This window comes from Neofelis nebulosa, chromosome 9 (assembly GCF_028018385.1).
Source record: "Neofelis nebulosa isolate mNeoNeb1 chromosome 9, mNeoNeb1.pri, whole genome shotgun sequence".
NCBI classification, from domain to species: Eukaryota; Metazoa; Chordata; class Mammalia; order Carnivora; family Felidae; genus Neofelis; species Neofelis nebulosa.
The window spans coordinates 52,464,157-52,480,996 of NC_080790.1; the positions used below are offsets into that span (position 1 = coordinate 52,464,157).

The 16,840-nt window shown below is 54.7% G+C and overlaps 1 protein-coding gene across 24 annotated transcripts in view; it reads right to left on the bottom strand.

The window, feature by feature from the left end:
* DYSF (dysferlin) overlaps positions 1-16,840 on the bottom strand; it is a 226,677-nt gene that overhangs the window by 81,547 nt on the left and 128,290 nt on the right. For all 24 annotated transcript variants that reach the window (XR_009248507.1, XM_058683746.1, XM_058683742.1 and 21 more), the window contains 3 exons: positions 10,690-10,783; positions 10,066-10,143; positions 1,892-2,073 (listed from right to left, as the gene is read on the bottom strand). Coding sequence is in view for 23 of the 24 variants with exons in the window: in XM_058683746.1 (XP_058539729.1) it covers positions 1,892-2,073; positions 10,066-10,143; positions 10,690-10,783 (354 nt within the window). In the remaining variant the exon portion in view is untranslated. The remainder of the gene's footprint in view (positions 1-1,891; positions 2,074-10,065; positions 10,144-10,689; positions 10,784-16,840) is intronic.

Genomic DNA, 16,840 nt, shown 5'->3' on the forward strand with positions numbered 1-16,840 from the left:
CTGGGTCTCGGCCAGATGGTGTGGCAGCTCTCACAAGCCCTAGTGCCTTGCCAAGGCCCTCATCTGGAAAGACCCAGAGTGGAATTGGAAGCCACTGCCTGCAGTCACACCACTGCTGGGGACGTCCCGAAGAGCCATACCAGAGTGGCCACCAGCTCCTGCATGGACGCCCACACAGCAGGTGATAGCCCAGCACCAACCTCTCAGCATGAACAGCAGCCAAATGCTGGGAGTGGTCCTGGAGGCCCCTCTGGCCCTGGTGTTGCCCCGTTAGTGGCTGGGTCATGGAGAGGTTGTGGGGAGGGGATCCGGGGCAGCCAGGCCAGCAGGAGCTTGAGGCAATGGGTATTCACCAACAGGTACGGAGTTATTTGACTGTGTTAACAATGCACACAGCCTCTGCTCTCCCCCAGGACCCTGGAGCCCCACACCCAGAAGCCATGGCTCTTCTCCCCCCGTGAGATCCCTCCCAGGCACTGGCCTGCAGGGGAGAGGCAGGGTCAGAGTAACATTGTAAAAGAGGAGGTGGGATGCTCTGGGAAGAAAGTGTCTGTGTGCTGCCAGCCTCCTGGCCAGCCCTGTTCCAGCACTTGCACCTGCTCCTCTGCCTAAGTCCCCCGGCCCAGCACATCCCGGTCCTCCTCCCTCCCTCCTCTCCCTGCCCCAAAGGTGCCAGGCCCTGTGCTCTTTCCCAAACTGTCCCAAACAGGCTCTTCCTCCAGTTGCTCATTCCCCTCGCTGAGCCAAGGGAAGTGCTCGCAGGTGGGCTTCCCCAGCCCAGGCCCGAGTTGCCCACTGCGAGTGGGCCGCCTCCACCTGGTGGGACACCTTAAACAGCATCACCTTGCCCCACCCCCTGCTGACCACACCCTCCCAGAGCATCTGACATCCAGCCATGGCAACTCTTTCTGGAAACATCTTCCGGACCCTTCCCCTCCCCTTTTATCCGCGGCCACCCCCACCGACCCAGGCCGGACCTCTCTGCTACGTGCGCTGTCAGCCAGCCCAGTCTCTCCCTTTTCTCTTCTTTTTAAAAATGTTGCTCGGCCCCGTCACTCCCTGCCTCCCCTGGCCTCATACTCCTTTCTCCTTCCTCCCAGCCTGCTCTCTGCTCTCCTCAGTCTCCCCCTGCCCCACACCGTGCTGCAATGCCTCTGTGCCTTGCCCCAACACCCCAATCACATTTCCTTCAGGGCCTAGGTCTGCCCCACGGCCTTCCCTCACATTCCAGCCCAGGGCTGTCTCTCCCTCCCGGGAACCTTCTAGAGCTGCACTGCCCAGTACCTGTGGCTATTTAAATTTAAAGTTTAATTAATTAAAACTGAAAGTTAAAATTCAGTTTCTCAGTTGCACTACCCACTTTCACTGCTCGATCACCATGGGCGGCGAGGGGCTCGCATTCTGAATGGACAGCCGTAGAGCATTCCCAGCATCGCAGGAGGTTCTGTTGGACAGCTCTGGAGGGCCCTGCCTGTGCTACTGGAGGATTCCCTGCTCTGTGGGTGATTCTCGGCTCCCACCTAGACTGGGAACCCCAAGTGCAGAGCCACTCAGCCTAGCACACAAGTGCCTGATAAACGTTTGTGGAGTCAATGCAACTCTCAGATGGGGACAAGGAACTGGCCTGGGATCTTACAAGCAGGTTAGAGGCAGAGAAACCCTGACCCCCAGCCAAACACCCTTTCCAGTTCCATCCCCTGTGTCTGCCACCGGCACAGCACATGTGTGAGCAATCCAATTTTAATTACTCTAGAATAGTTTTAACTTCCCTGTAGGCTGTGGGGTCAGGGAAGAGGCCACCTGGCGGGGTAGCCCTCACAGTGGTGTCTCCCCCTGACTCCTGCAAGGCGTGGGCAGTGAGGGGACGAGGGAGGAAGGCAAGCAGACTCACGTAGGTGTCATGGTCATACAGCTCCACCACAATGCTGGGCGGTTGCTCGGCGATGCTGGCTGGCTCACCAAAGATCTCAATCTCATAGAAGATGAGTGTCTGGTCCCAGGTGGGGTTCAGAGTGTTCTTCGCCACCACGGTCTTCTGGCTCTGGTGCAGGAAGGAGACGATGGCGTAGGGATCTGTGTGGGCCGGGCACAGGGAAGGGAGGCAGGACACAGCAGAGACCGTGAGAGTCGCCCGCTCAGGAGTCATGCGGACCACAAAGCTGGAGCAGAGTCATGGCCACCGCGCTGCAGCAAAAACCTGCAGGTGGGAGCCCACTTCCCCAGGGACCCTCACCTAGGTCTCTGTAAGGTCAGCTGGTGGGCCACAATGGGGAAATAGAGACAAGGTCCAGGAGAGCAGGCCAGAGATCCAAAGAACTCCCCTACTGGACTCCTCCCTGGGCTGGCTGCTGGAGGCCAGGCCCAGCTAGAGGAAGCAAGTGCCCAGATGATGCATTCATTCCTTTATCCAGCAAGCATTTATTGAATGGCTTCTACATGCCAGGCCAGGAACTAGGTGCTAGGGGCTGAGAATACATACAATTGAAGCAAAAACATAATCCATGCAAGCAACCATAAAACCACAATCCTGATCAGCACTTTGAAGAGTGCATATAAGGTGCAGGGGCATGTGTGAGACGGTGTGAGAGAAGGGCCTATCTTCCTCAAGAAAGGGAGAGCAGACCAGAGATGTCGGTGCCATCAGACCGGGGTGCCTAGGCCTGCATTTCAGCAAGCCCCCTCTGGCGGCCACACAGCCTGGAGGGAGCAGGGACATCAGTTATGAGGTCTCTGTGAGCATGGGTGATAGTGATGCTTAGATGGGCAAGGACACCAGAGGGAAGCACATGGGCTCATAAGCTGTTTAGCAGTAGGTGGGGTTCAGCGAAGCCCTGAGATCCCTGCAGCTCCCTGCTGCCCCAGACTATTTTGCAGTCTTCCAGCCCCAGGCATGCTGGCTGGGGGCCCATGTGCTGGCAATTCCCCCTGCCTGCTTCCAAAGGTAAGTTGGTGTTACTAGAGAAGATCCTACGGCAGTGGCTCTAAAATGTGAGCATACAGCAGAATTACCCGGAAGGCTTCCCCAGACTGCTGGGCCCCACCCCCAGAGACGTATTCCTCAGGTCTGGGGTGGGGCCTGAGAATTTGCATTTCTAACAAGTTCCCAGGAGTACTGATGTGGTCTTCCAGGGCCACACTTTGGAAACCAGTGAAGGAGAAAGTCCTACGGAACTGAATGCATGTAACTTGGGACAGGGGCAGAGGGCCCAGAGGTGGGGCTCCTCCAACTTCTCCAATTAGGATGTCAGACTTGGTGCAGGGTCCAGTTTGCTGCCATTTTGTAAGACCCAGAGTACCAGGCATTTGCACAGGAAAGTCTGGAGATGCAGGAAGCTGGCAGTTGGATGCTAGATGTCTGGGAGGGCTGAGCCCAAACGCTCTCACACATGCCTTATACCCTTGGCACCTGCTCCAGCCTGCAGCATCCTGCATCCTCTGAACCTCACAGTTTAGCCCCAGTGGTGCTCTAACCCCCATGTGACCTCAAGAGACGCTCAGCACTAGAGGTCCGGTGCTGGGAGGTCCAGCTATAATGCTGGGGCTGAGATGGGGAGACAGCACTTCCTCACAAAGGGAAGGGGAGCAGGATAGGTTCCTTGGCCATAAGGAGTCTAAGTGGCATACTATGGCCATTGTGCAGGAGGTGACAGAGAGTGACCATAGAAGAGGTGAAAGACTGGGATGGAGAGTGGGAGGGCTCCCATCAAGAGATGAAGAGAGTAGGATCCAAGATTCTGGTTGTTGGCCGATGGGCTAGTTTTAAGGGTGGGGGAGATCCAACTTAGGAGGCAGAAGCCATGGGCACTCATTGGCTGAATAATGCTGGGTTGGGCTAACAGGAGGGAGCCACCCACACGGAACCAGACTTTAAGCACAAAATCACAGTGCAGTCAAGGCTGGAGAGCTTCCTGAAGGAAACTGGTTTTGAACTTGATCCTGTGGGTAGAAGAGGGCAATGCAAGGCCCTTGACAGGGGAAGGGACAGAGGAGACGTGCCCACCCATCCTGCCACCGCTACCTGGTGGAAGCCTCCCTGGCATGGGGCTCCCCCTTCCGTGCACCGGCCCTGGCAGGGTGGGCCCCAAGCACTTCCCCTCCTGCCCCTGGCAGGGCCCAGCGGCGTCTGTGCATTTAATGAAACCGTCTGGCTGTGATACCATCAGTTCCAAGCTCGGCAGAGAACCTCTCCCTGGTTCCAGTAAGGGAAAGAGGGCGCGTTCTGATAAATAAAACCATATTAGAGAGCCGGCGAAAAAGCCCCTTTTGTTCCCACCCCCCGTGCTTCCCAACGCTTTATTTTTATAAGCGCGAGGGCCCCAGACCGACCGCGTTTACACAAAGATCACAATTGCACATTGTAGCGGCTGTGCACGCTGTGTTGGTGTTGCCAGCACCCCCCACGCTGCCCCCCCCCCCCCAGCAGGCCGACTCCTTCCAGCAGCCCCAGCAGCGCAAGCAATGAGCTCAGCTCTGGGGGAACAGGGAGGGGGTGGCTTTCAAACAAAAATCACCCAGACCCACACACGCGCCCCACCCGCCCATGGGAGGAAAAAACACACAACAAAGGCATTGTAAAGAGCAGGCCTGGAGGCCTGGGGCCTCAGACACTGGGCTACTGTGTGCTGGGGCCTGGCTTCTCCCCCCACAGGGCCCAGCCCCTCCAAAAAAAAGAAACAAGGCAGGCGGGGGTGTTGCTGAAGCAAGGTGGTCAGATGAGGGAAAGCCAGACAACCGCACAGACACATCCCTCTTCCAGGAAAGCCAAGAGGAAGGAGAAGCAGATCCCCAAGGGGAGGTGGAAGGGAAGATAAGGGGCTGGTTCTTCTCTGTCGGCCCCAGCCTAGCCCTCTCCCCAGGGCCACTCCCATAAAAGAGGGGCGGCATTGGCCCCCAGGCCTCACCCCCCAACCCACACGGAGCTGAAATGGAAAGTGGCTGGATCCGAGCTCTCTAAGCACCATTAACTGTCCCAGGAAGCTCCAGCCATGAACACACATGGTTCTACTGGGCACCATCACCTAGAGAGGCCCCAGGCAGGTGGTTCTTTTGCTGGACCTAGAGCCCTGCACCTGAGCTCTGCTGCTCAGACCTTCCTAGAGCCTTCCTAAACCTTTACAGTACACTAAGCTTTCCTCATAGGCCCTGCCACCTTCCCAGCTCAGATCACCAGAATGGGGGACAGGGCAGGTGGCATCATCCTACTTGTCCCCATGAAGACTAGGTTACTAGCCCATGCTCAAACGTGACGAGGGCTAGACCCCCTGACTCCTAGTCTAGTGCTCCTTCCACCATGCCATGCTTTTAGGAAAAGAACCCTTAAGAGAGAGGGGAGTAGACCACAAATAAGGCAGTGCAAATGAAAACTATAGTATAGCAATATTTTCCCTATTAAGTTAGAAAAATTGTTCAGAATTATAAAACCCAGTGCTGGCAAATATTTGATGAAATAGGTACTCTCCTTTACTGCTGGAAGCAATTCAGGAAAGCAACTGGGCATTATGCCCTAAAACACATAAAACTGTTTATATTTTGTTTCCTATATTCCTGGGAATCATCCAAATTAACCAAAAAGCTATATGTATAGAGATGTTCATTCCAGCATTATTTGTAATCCATCATTCATACAATATACAATTTCTGACTGCCCAGCACGTGGTAGGTAAGCACAGCACTAGGAAAACGAACATAAATGAGATGCAATCTAGGCTCTTAGGATCATGACTATGGTTGGAAATGGTGACCACACAACAGAATCCAAGGTGATGTGCAACTTAATAGGGGAATGTATAAGGTGCTGCTGGTGGGGGACAGCCCACGTAGCCTGGTGGCATCAGGTCAGTCTTCTCAAAGGAGGTCTCCCACCACGAGTCTCAAGAAGGAAGAGTAACCACGGCAGACCAAGGAAGAGGGGGCATTCTGGACATCCAGCGTGGCATACGCAAAGACACCAAAGAGCATGGGCATTTGGGAAACAACAGGAGCTGGTCTGGCTGAGGAGGGGAAGCCCAGGGCAGTGGGGATAAAAGAGGGAGGAGGAAGCGAGGCAGCTCACAAAGGTCCCAGATCCAAGCTGAGCAATTTGGACTGAATCCTGTAGATCAGGGTTTCCCAAAATGTGTTCTTCGTAAATGCGAGTTCCCTGGGGAGCTAAAGAGTGCTTAAACAAGTCAAACAGGCTCCTTTCCTGCAGCCATTTCAGAGCCTCTCAATGCCACTGTGCATCGTAAATCTTCAAGTGTGTAGTGTTTCCCAGTCTCCCTTGCTCAGGGACCCTTTTTAAGTGGAGCATTTCACAAGCCTCCAATGCACTTTGGAAAACAGCTCCGTAAGCTCAACAGGAGAATTCCCCTAGCCGGAGCCAACCTGACAGAAAGCTGTGCTTCAGGAGGAGGTGGGCCATGACTGGGGTCCAGACACAGTAAGCCCCAAAGCAAGAGCTCTCCAGCCCCACCCAAGACAGAGTCTGGATCTGGGTGAAAACTAAGCACCGGTCCCCACGGAGGTGAACTCAGCTGTGGGGCAGCCATGGATCATCAGACCTCATTGCGGCCTGCCCTGGAGCAGCACCTCTCAGGGCCACCTGCCTGCCACACATCTTTGATCTACCAGGAGCCATGAGGCCAACAAAGAGGGCACAGGACCTTCTGCTTTCTTAAGAAACCCCACTCTGGTAAATTAATAACTTGGCATCTGGTCTACCTACCCTCCCTGATTTGCTTGGTTAAAACCAAGTCAGGCCGCCTCAGCCCAGTGACCTGCAAGATCCTCAAAGAGGAGTGTCTGATTCCCCCATGGTAAGGACCATCTTCTGATACGTGGTGACCTCACAACAGAGCTGCCCACGGGGTGTCTATCTTGGCGGGAGATCTGTAAGCAGAGCTTATGGCTCGCTCAAACCCCAGCCGAGGTGCCCAGCTGGAGGAGAGAGCAAATCAGAATTCCCTAAGGAACATTTTGGCAAATGAGACAGCTTCTGTCCTGATTTCTTTTGAGAAACACCATTCTACACTGAAGAGCAGTTCCGCTCAGGCTGCAGCGTAAGGAAGCGATGCTCTCCGCTAGATACAGCGTTGAGGACATGTGATTTCTAAGTCCTCCAGAGTCATATCTTTCCCAGTCAAACTGAATTCAGTGCACAGTATAGATGCTCACCAAGCAGGGGCGATCCCAACCCAATATCAAAGCGAAGTCACTTGAGTTAAGCATCATTTTACATTTTTTAATGCCTAATTGCTACACAGGTCACACACGCTCACAACCACAAGCCACACACGTCCTTCTAGTGCCTGGAGAATCAATGCTGGCTATATATTCAAACCCCACCGGAGGTGGAATCCTCATGCAGCCTGGGCAGAACATCACAAGCCTCCCTTTCCTGCCTGGGTTTAATATTATTCAACAAGTATTTCCTGGGCAGTTCCTGTGTGTCCCCCCAAACCCCTCGGCCAGAGAGAGAAGGAAGCAGACACAGCCCCCCCCCCCTTTGGGCAGCCCCAAGGCCACCCCTCAGGGCACAAGCAGAGAGTACAGCTCAGGGCCATGGGAGCCCGGCAGTGCAGGAAAGGCCTAGAGCACCACAGGTCACAGTCGATGGAGTACTTCTGGAGGAGAGCCCTCTCTGCCCCAGACACATGGCAGGCAGGCTGAGGGTGATACTGGTGACAGACACTGCGCTAGACCCTCCCCTGGCCCCAGACATTCTGGATTCACACATGAGTTTCCTCCACGAAATGCCAGCCGGTGGCCACGCACAGCCTCCGGCCGCCAGCCGCCCCAGGGTCAGTGCCAGGGGAGAAATTGCTTTGGTTTAGGGTTTGGGAGTGAAAATAAACACTCTGGGTTTTATAGGTTCACCCATGTTGGCTGCTGTTTTCCTTTCCAGCAGCTGGTCAATCAGGCCTTTCATTCAGAAGCCAGCAGCCTCTGAGGAAGCCCTGGGCAGTGCCCTCAAAGCTCAAGGGATGTTTATTTGGGGGAGGGGGTGGGACTGGGATGGAAAGCGTGACATCTCCCACAGACCAGCACCAGGCTGACCTGCCTGTGGTCCCCAGGGTGCATGCTGCCTCCTAGCGGGTTCCTTAGGAGGGGCTCCCTCCCTGCAGGGGCCTCGGCCAGCCTAACCCACAGAGGACGAGGGCTCCCCCTCCTTGCCACATGCCCACACGAGCCTGCCGCCTGCACCCCCATCTCTCATGCCCCCCTCAAGGAGGAAGAAGCAAGGCTGTGGATTAGTCCACCTCTTTTCTCTGGGCTGCATTCCAATTGTCAGCAAGCATCCTGGCAGGTTCCCAACAAGGGGCAATCACGTATCTGCCCCTAGCCCGCCAGTCCCTGCGTGTTAGTTTTGCATGTGCTTTTCAGAGGGCACCCTCAGGACCCCAGGCCCAAAGCACAGAAGAGAAATTGCCCCATCCACCGTGTGCCTGGCTGCACAGAGCTGGAAAACAGGTCACCGAGAGGACAAAATGTGAGGAAACACAGCTGCTAGGGGTGAGGGATGAGAGTGGGCCCCCATGGGGGGAGGAGCAGGGCCAGGAGGAGGACAGGCAGGTGGCTATAGGCTGCAGTGCCTTTCTAGGAACAGAGAGTCACTCTCATAGAAGAACTCAGTTCTACTCAATTAAGCAGCAAGCTTTTGGAGGGTGGTAAGTCACTTGTCAGCTATTTTCACTCAAGCAATTTAGTTAAGCATCTGAGTCTCAGTTTTCCTCATCTATAAAATGGAGATATGAAATACCCACTTCAGAGGAGAGTTGTAAGGGTTACGTGAAATAATGCCAGTAAAATGCCTAGGCTTGTCGTGAGCACTCAGTAAGTATTCACTCTTTAGCTACCAATGCTGCAAGTTCAAAGGCAAAGATAAAGCCCCTTCCTAGAGGTGTTCACAATCATAGTGAGAAAGATAGATGTCAACTGATCTATGCAGTGGTCAGGGCTCTGAGAGATGTGTTGGTGGGGAGCTGGCCAAGTGTTGAGGAAGGAACAACCAGCTCAGCTCAGGGAAAAGTCAGAGCATCTGGGCTGCATCTTAAAGAATGAGTAGGTGTTTGCAGGGTTCAAGATAGAAGGAATACATCTAGACAGAGAGAACACTGAGTACAAAGGTCAGGAACGTGGAAAAGCTCAACAAATGTTGACAAAAGCTGGCGAGGCCAGCACTAGTGGTTAAAGGTAAAATAGGGAAAGGTTAAAGGCAAGGTCCACAGGGGTCAGGTCAACAAAGGAGCCGTCTGCCAGGCTAAGAGCTGGGGATTTCTCTCTCAGTGTCTAGAGTTGAAATCAGAGCAGTGACATGACCAGATCTGTCTGAGGCAGTGTGGAAAGTGGCAGGGAGACCACGAGTTGACCAGCGTGTCCAGAGAAGAAGGGGCGAGGCCAGTCCTCAGGAACATCTCCAAGAGAAATTCAGAAGCCAGAATCAACAGGACCGGATGACTGATGGTTTCCAAACTGATGGATAATAGACACATGCTGATGTGATGCCAGGACCAAGATAGGCAACAAAGGGACCCCTGGATCAGGGGAGGAGGGCACACGGAATTCAGTTTGGACAGGATGAACTGAGGAGCCGCTGAGGCATCCAGGGGGAGATACTTAAGATGTGACTGGACATCAGGGGCGCCTATCAACTAAAAGCCCAGAAGCTTCCCTGACATGAGTGGTCCATGAAGCCAGGGAAGGTGAAGGGACCCCAGTGCCCAGAGAAGAGGACACAGACCATCAGGACCATCAGACTGAGAGGGCCATGAAGCTGAGAAGGAGCAGGTAGAGTAGTAAGAGGCTGCAGAAGACCTAGGAGAAAGAAGTATCCCTGGGGGTCAAGGCCAGAGGGACTTCAGAAGGAAACGATGGTCAGTAAAGCCAAACCCTGCAGAAGGGTCAAGCAGGCCACCTGACAACCAGAAAGCCATAGTGACCCTGGCAGCCACCTCCACAAAGCCAACAAACACAGCTAAAGCCCCCACCCATAGACGAAGCCCCGGGGCCATGTTTCCTATGGTCCAAAGGTCTGATGGCTCAGCTCCCAACCTGCAATCCCTGGTCCCTGGCTCCCCTCCCACCTACCAGAAAAAGAGTCCTTGTCCATCGAGGGCAGGTCCCGGGCCTGGTACATGTAGCAGCGTAGGTGGTAGCGGTTCCCATCTGCACCAAGGAAAAACCAGAGATGCCAAGTGAGGGGCTAGGAGTGGCTAAGAGGGGGAGCTGGGGCAAGGGTAGAGTCTACCCCCAGGAGGGGCCACAGATGAAGGGTCTGAGCAATAGAAATGACACACATCACATTATGTGGGAGTGAGCCCCCCACAGGATCAGAACAGACTACAGCTCAAAGGTAGACACCTAAGTGCCATGTTCTTGGGCCTAGTGAGAAGTGGTGAGGGGGGATGGAGGAGAAGGAGGAGGAAAGGCCAAATAAATGATGGGGGCAGCCACAATGCACAGGGTCTTGAATGCCTGATTCCAAGCATTGAGTTGATGTACACGCCACACGTAGATAGATGTGTGCATGTGCTCACAGATGCCTGCACACACACACACACACCCCCAAAAGATACTGACCCACCACAGAGCACATAGACTCGATTCTCCCTAGCCCCCCATATACACTGGACCATATAACCCCATACAAACAAGCACAAGGTTACACATCCATCCATATCACCCCTGTAGACACCCCCAAGCATCACTTACAATCAAAGATGCAGGAAATCGTGGGTCTGTTCACACCAAAGCTCAAGGTGGACACGGACATGGAATCTTCACTCTTGTCGTCCACCACGCCGCCCTGGAGACACAGAGCTGGTCATGGCTGATTCTGACCCCAGAGCCTGGGAGTGGCAGGGAGACTGGCCTGGGTCAGGAGACCTCTAGCCACTCTTTGGATGCTAAGAGCTGGGCCATCAGCCTCTAATTTTACTCTAGGGTAGCACATCCTCCTACAGCATCCCCAGACTCCAATGTCAAGTCCACAGGAAAATTGTTCTCTCTCTCTCTCTCTCTCTCTCTCTCTCTCTCTCTCTCTCTCTCTCTCTCCAATGGAGACTAGACTCAGAATGGAATTTTGAGTTATTCCAACCCAAGAGGTTAGAGTCTGATAGAAGGAAGGACTCCAAGGGAGAGAATCCAGTGGGGATTTTCCCAGTGGGATGAGTTAAGAGAAGCCAAAGTCTGGAGGGCCCGGCCCACCATCTCTGTCCACCCCCTACATATTTGGACACCGGGTCCTAGCTCTGGGAGAGGCTATACCGCATCATCACCACCTCTCAACCAGCTCCCCCTGAGCTGAGGGTGAAAGAGAGTGCAGGTTGAGGCCAGGACAGGCACAGGAGCAGGAGGCTGACTCAGAAGCCAGTCTGCAGTTTACTGCACATAAAGTTAGTCAGTCAGCCCCTCACTTTGTCCTTGTTAGCACTGGGCTCTAGCCACTGGGCCACGCACCAGCTTCCTTGGACCAGATGCCCACTCTCTGATGCATCCAGGGCCACCTCTGCCAACCTGCAGCCTCTCACTGGGGTCCTGAATGGTTTGGGGAACTCGGAGACCAAGCAGGACCTCCCCCTCAGTGACAGAGAGATACAGTGGCCTGCTTCCTGTGATCACAACTTCAACACAAGCTCTAGAACCAGACTGCTGGAGCTCCAATTCTGGTCCTGTCACTTATCGGCTGTTTGACTTTGGGCAGCTTGCTTAATCTCTCTGAACCAGTCTCTCTGTAAATTTGGAATAATTCTACAGTATCTAGCTCAGAGAGTTGCTGTCATTGTTAAGGAAATACATTACATATTGTTCTTAGCACAGCTCCTGGCACATAATAAATGCTCAACCGATGTTTGCCATTAATGATCTTATGAGAGAAATGAGGCACAGGTGGGACAAAGGCAGGGTAGGTCATAAACTATAAAGTTTGCAATTATACTCGGGGGTGGTTCATATACCTCATATTTGTTCAAAATTATTCCAGGAGCTGGAAAAGTGGACATTTCAGGAGCCACAGCCCTGGGTAGAAATCAAAAGCAATCAATCAAGCAATCAATCTCTCAACACACACACACACACACACACACACACACACACACACACTCACACACACACACACACGAGAGCAGGATAACAGGGAGGGGTGTCATACTACAGACAGGGAAAGACCCAAAGGCCACCATGCCTGAATCCTTCCCTCCTGAGCAGGTGTGGACCCCAGGCATCCTGGGCTCCCAACAGAAAAGGCATTTGGCCCGGCCACGTTACACTGGCCTCCCGCCAGGGCATGTACCAAGTCCAGCAACTAGTGGCTCCCAGTTTCAGGATCTGCAAGGCCGCACACAGGGCTGGACCTGAGGGGGGGGGCGGGGGGCCGGCAGGCCACCCCGGGCGTGAGGTGCGTGATGCCAAGGAAAGCAGTTCAGAACAGGGCTTGGCCAGCCCCCCGTGCAACGGCCATAGTCCGTGCCACCCAGGGCACCTTGGTGGGGCGAGAGGGGGTTCAGCTGGAGACAGGGTGGAAGGACCAGACCCCTGTAGCCCCTCTACCTCAGCCTGCAATGCACTGTGCCCCCCACGGGTAGGATGCTAAGGTGAGTGAAAGGAGGGAGGCTGGCTGTGACCACCCCCCCCCCCAGCCCTATAATTTCTTCACTCCCTCTCAGTACCTACAGGGACCTCCGTGCTCGCGGATCGCTGCCAGTGCACATCCCCACTCACCTCACGCCTCCTCCAGATGGCTCCCCTAGCCTCCCCTCAGCACCACTCCCACCAAGAGGCCTCTGTCTGGGGCTTTGGCAGCAATTTCTGGGTCTCTGTCCAAGGGCAGTCTGCCCTCCTGTGATCAGAAAAGGTGTCCCCCTCCCTGGGATTTCCACGTGGGCGGGCGCCAGGTAGCTCAGGCCTAGCTCAGTGTTTGGCCCACAGCAGGCCCTGGCCCTGAGAAATAATGTCCTTCAGAGGGAGGAACCAGTGTCCCCTTGGGGCATACCCCTCACACTGCCTGGGCTTCTCCACCTGTCCTGCCTCCAGAGTGGGGATCCACAGGGTCCTCGGCCACCTCCCAACCCTTTAACCTACCTCCCAAGTGCAGACCTGCCTCTTCCTTCCCTTCCCCCCCAGCTCAAAACGACAGATAGGGATTGCTGAGAAGAAGCTGGGAGAACGAGGAGCCAGGCTGAGGGACACCCAGTAAGTTCGGTCTCTCCCGGCAGAGCACTGGCCCTGCGGCCACCCTGGTTCCCAGCCTGGGTGGAATTCTACCCATCCCACTGGCCAACGTCTTTACATCCTCTGGCCCACTGACCTTCCCAGGGTGCTCTGCACGCATCCTCTTCAGGCCCTGGGAGCAGAGAGAGGCCAACTTTCCCCCAGCCAGCCCAGACGTGGCCTCTGAATTGAGTCTCCGGCAGTCTGGACACCCCCAGACACCCCCATCCCTGATGGTTTCCACGCTCAAACCAGCTGAGACCCTCTGGGGGCCCCTTCCTTGTCCCCAGGCCTCTTGCACATAAGTGTTTCTGCCCCTTTCTTTTCCTTCTTTTTCCTTGGGTGGCCAGCCTCATCCTCAAGGTCACCCTGCCAGGATGAATCAAGCATCCCTCCCATGTCCTTCCATGGCACCCTGGATCTAGCACCCCCCATCTACCCATCTCCTCCCACTGAGACCTCTGTGAGGATTCTGTCATATGCCCGGCACACCTCACACACAGCAGGTGCTCAAGACAGACCTGGAGAGCAAGTGAATAAGTGAACACATGAATGCGGACACCTCAGGAGACAGCAACACCGTGAGCTTTGGAGACAGCTTATGAAGAAGGCTGGCCTGTCACCCGGGCTCAGTCTATATGTACATTAACAGATAATCCAATGTCACACTTCCTTCACTCCGAAGTATTTTTTGGTTTTCATGCGTGGGCATACAGGGCTCACGTTCCAGGAATTTCTCTCAAAGCAAACAATGAAGCCTCAAGAAAACCCGATGTGGGAGCTTCTGGGAAGCACCACCTTCCCGTCAGTCCTTCCCTCTGCCTGTCTTGTGCATTGCTGGATGTTCAGCAGCATCCCTGGCCTGTACCCATGAGACCAACACAGCTTCCTGACCCCTCAGTTGTGACGACCAAAAATATCTTCAGACATTGTCGAATGTCCCCTGAGGGATGGGGTGGGGGTAGAAATCGCCCCCAGCTGGGAACCACTGGTGGAAAGGGAATGCAGTGGAACATCCACAGCCCGTGGCAGGTTCCTAGCACACAAGCAGCACTCAGCAAATGGTGCGAGTGAGGTCAGTTTAAATCTTTCAACTCTCCAGTCTCGTGCTAAACAATACCTTCCTGCTTTAATCTGTTTTCTTTCAATTTGGAATCCATCGTCTTCTCTCTGCCATAGGACCTTCGCACGGCTGTTCTCTCGACCTTGAATGTCCTCCCGTGTGAGCTAATTTGAGCTCTTCCCTCAGCTCAGTCATCACTGAGGCCTGGATACTGCTGTGGTGGACATGTCTTCAGCCTCTCCTCACTTCTCTCCTGTATCCGTCTCTCCGTGTGTCCAGGCAAAGCACACACTCTCCTTTATCCCCAGCACCCAGCCTGGCATCAGGCACTTAGTAGTCACCCAGTGAAGATTTGTCACATAAAATGAATCACTGGCATTCCCTGCCCTAAGCCACGTGGGCAGCATTTAGGCCCTAGGTTCCAGGGGAAGGGTCTGGAAAGCGTACATCAGCTAGCACCCTGTTTCCCTCGGAAGGCTCAGAGTAAGATGCCAGCACAGAAAGAGCAAATGATAGGGACTCACCACCCCCACCCCCCCCCGAGGACGGAGCCATCTCTGGGGTGGAACAGAATGGAGTGAACCCTTGGAAGGCCCCATTCAGGAAAGCTTCCTGGAGGAGGGGAAAGAGAAGAGGTGCTGACTCAAGGGGAGCAGCAGTATGCTGGATGTGTGCCCCCGCCACCCCCACCCCAGAGCTTAGAGGAAGCCTCGGCTAAAGGGCGAAGCTGGGGCAGGGCAAGGAAGGAGAGAAAGGCTGGCTGACTTCTGCTCCTGCTCAGAGCCCTGGGTGGAGAGAGCCAGGCTGCAGTGGCGGCTGACACTCTGCTTTCTGTCCACCCACCCTTCACCCCCACTCCACGCACTCGCTCTTCCCCAGCCTCCAGGGCCGGGCCCTGGGCATTGGGTTTCCCACAGCCACATTCCTGCCTCCATAGCTCATGCCGATGCGACTCCCAGACTGTGGTCTGTGGCCACGCACTCCATCTTGGGGCTAGCTGTGTAAGGGATCCTACTGCTCGCCCAGGGGACTGGGTAGCATCCAACCCGCTGCTGCCCGGCTGGCGGCCACGGATCTCTGGAGGAGCCCGAGCTTAGGACCGTGAGGAGCTCTCTCCCTCTCAGATGGTGCGGGGCTGCCCCCGGGGGTCGCCAAAGGCAGAGGCCAAACCCACTTTTCCTGCTGGGGACTCCTGCCCTAGGACCCTAGTGCGGCCACCACACCAGGAGGAGGCGGACAGGTTCTGGGAAAATAAGCAGCCTATGAAGGGGACCCCTCAGCCCATCTAAACTGGATACGAGACCAAGCGCCAGACCGCTAGTGTGTCTGGAATTCCTCCTGCGCTGCTGCTTGTCTGTCACCCACACACCTCCTCCCTTTGCCAGTGGTTCGATGCCTCATCCATACAGGGCCTAGACATCCAGCTCAGGAGCTCTAACACGGGGGCAGGACGGAGGGGCAAGAGCGGCGGTGGATGCAGCGGACAGGCTGAGCAGAGGGCCTCTGGAGCTGAGCAGGCAGAGGACAGAGCCACCGCAGCCACACCATGGCAGTCAGGAAGCAAACAACGGAGCCTCGGTGGTACCTCAAGGGGGCTACAAGGGTACCCTCTATCCTATCAGAGTCAAGCAGGTGGGTTTCGGGGACCAGCTGCTCTCCTGGCTTCATGAGGAGGACCCAATTCCAATGCCTGATGGACCCAAAGAGCACAGGGACAGAGCTGTCGGGAAGGCTGCTACGATCGGGGCCCTTATCTCTTATGTAAACAGGATCGGGGGACCCCCCCCCCTCAGAGCAGCAAGTGCTGGAGCTGGCCTGCATAGCTCATAAGAGCAGATTCTTTTTTTTTTTTTTTTTTTTTTTTAATTTATTTTTGGGACAGAGAGAGACAGAGCATGAACGGGGGAGGGGCAGAGACAGAGGGAGACACAGAAGCGGAAACAGGCTCCAGGCTCCGAGCCGTCAGCCCAGAGCCCGACGCGGGGCTCGAACTCACGGACCGCGAGATCGTGACCTGGCTGAAGTCGGGCGCTTAACCGACTGCGCCACCCAGGCGCCCCAAGAGCAGATTCTTAAATCTTCAGGTGTATGGCAAGCCAGCCGTTAAACACAGCCATTTGTAACCATTATACCACATGCATTTATAACTACAGACATTTTTTTAGAAACAAAGATGATACTCAAACTCATCACTTCCTAATGATTTTATGACCTTTGACTACTGTCCTGCTCCTGAGGTTACTTGCGCCTAGTGTATCTGTGGGCTGGAAATACTATCTAACCATCTGCTACTGCTCATCTCTTCCCGTCTCCACTCCCAGTGATGCCACATTGCTAGCTTGAAATCGGCCACAGCGGGGGTATGTACACCACGGAAACCAGCAAGTACTACAAACCAGGCTGAGTTTGTTTTTTGGATGTTTTTTCTGGAGAGCCAGCTGTTTAACACTGACCAGCACGCGCTACGGTGAAGTGCCAGGATCTCTTCTCCACTACCGGCTTTGCTAGGACATCCAAATAACAAACAACAGCATAGGAGCAGTATGCTATAAACGCTGCACGACCCCACCATTATCCACAAAATTTTTCGTA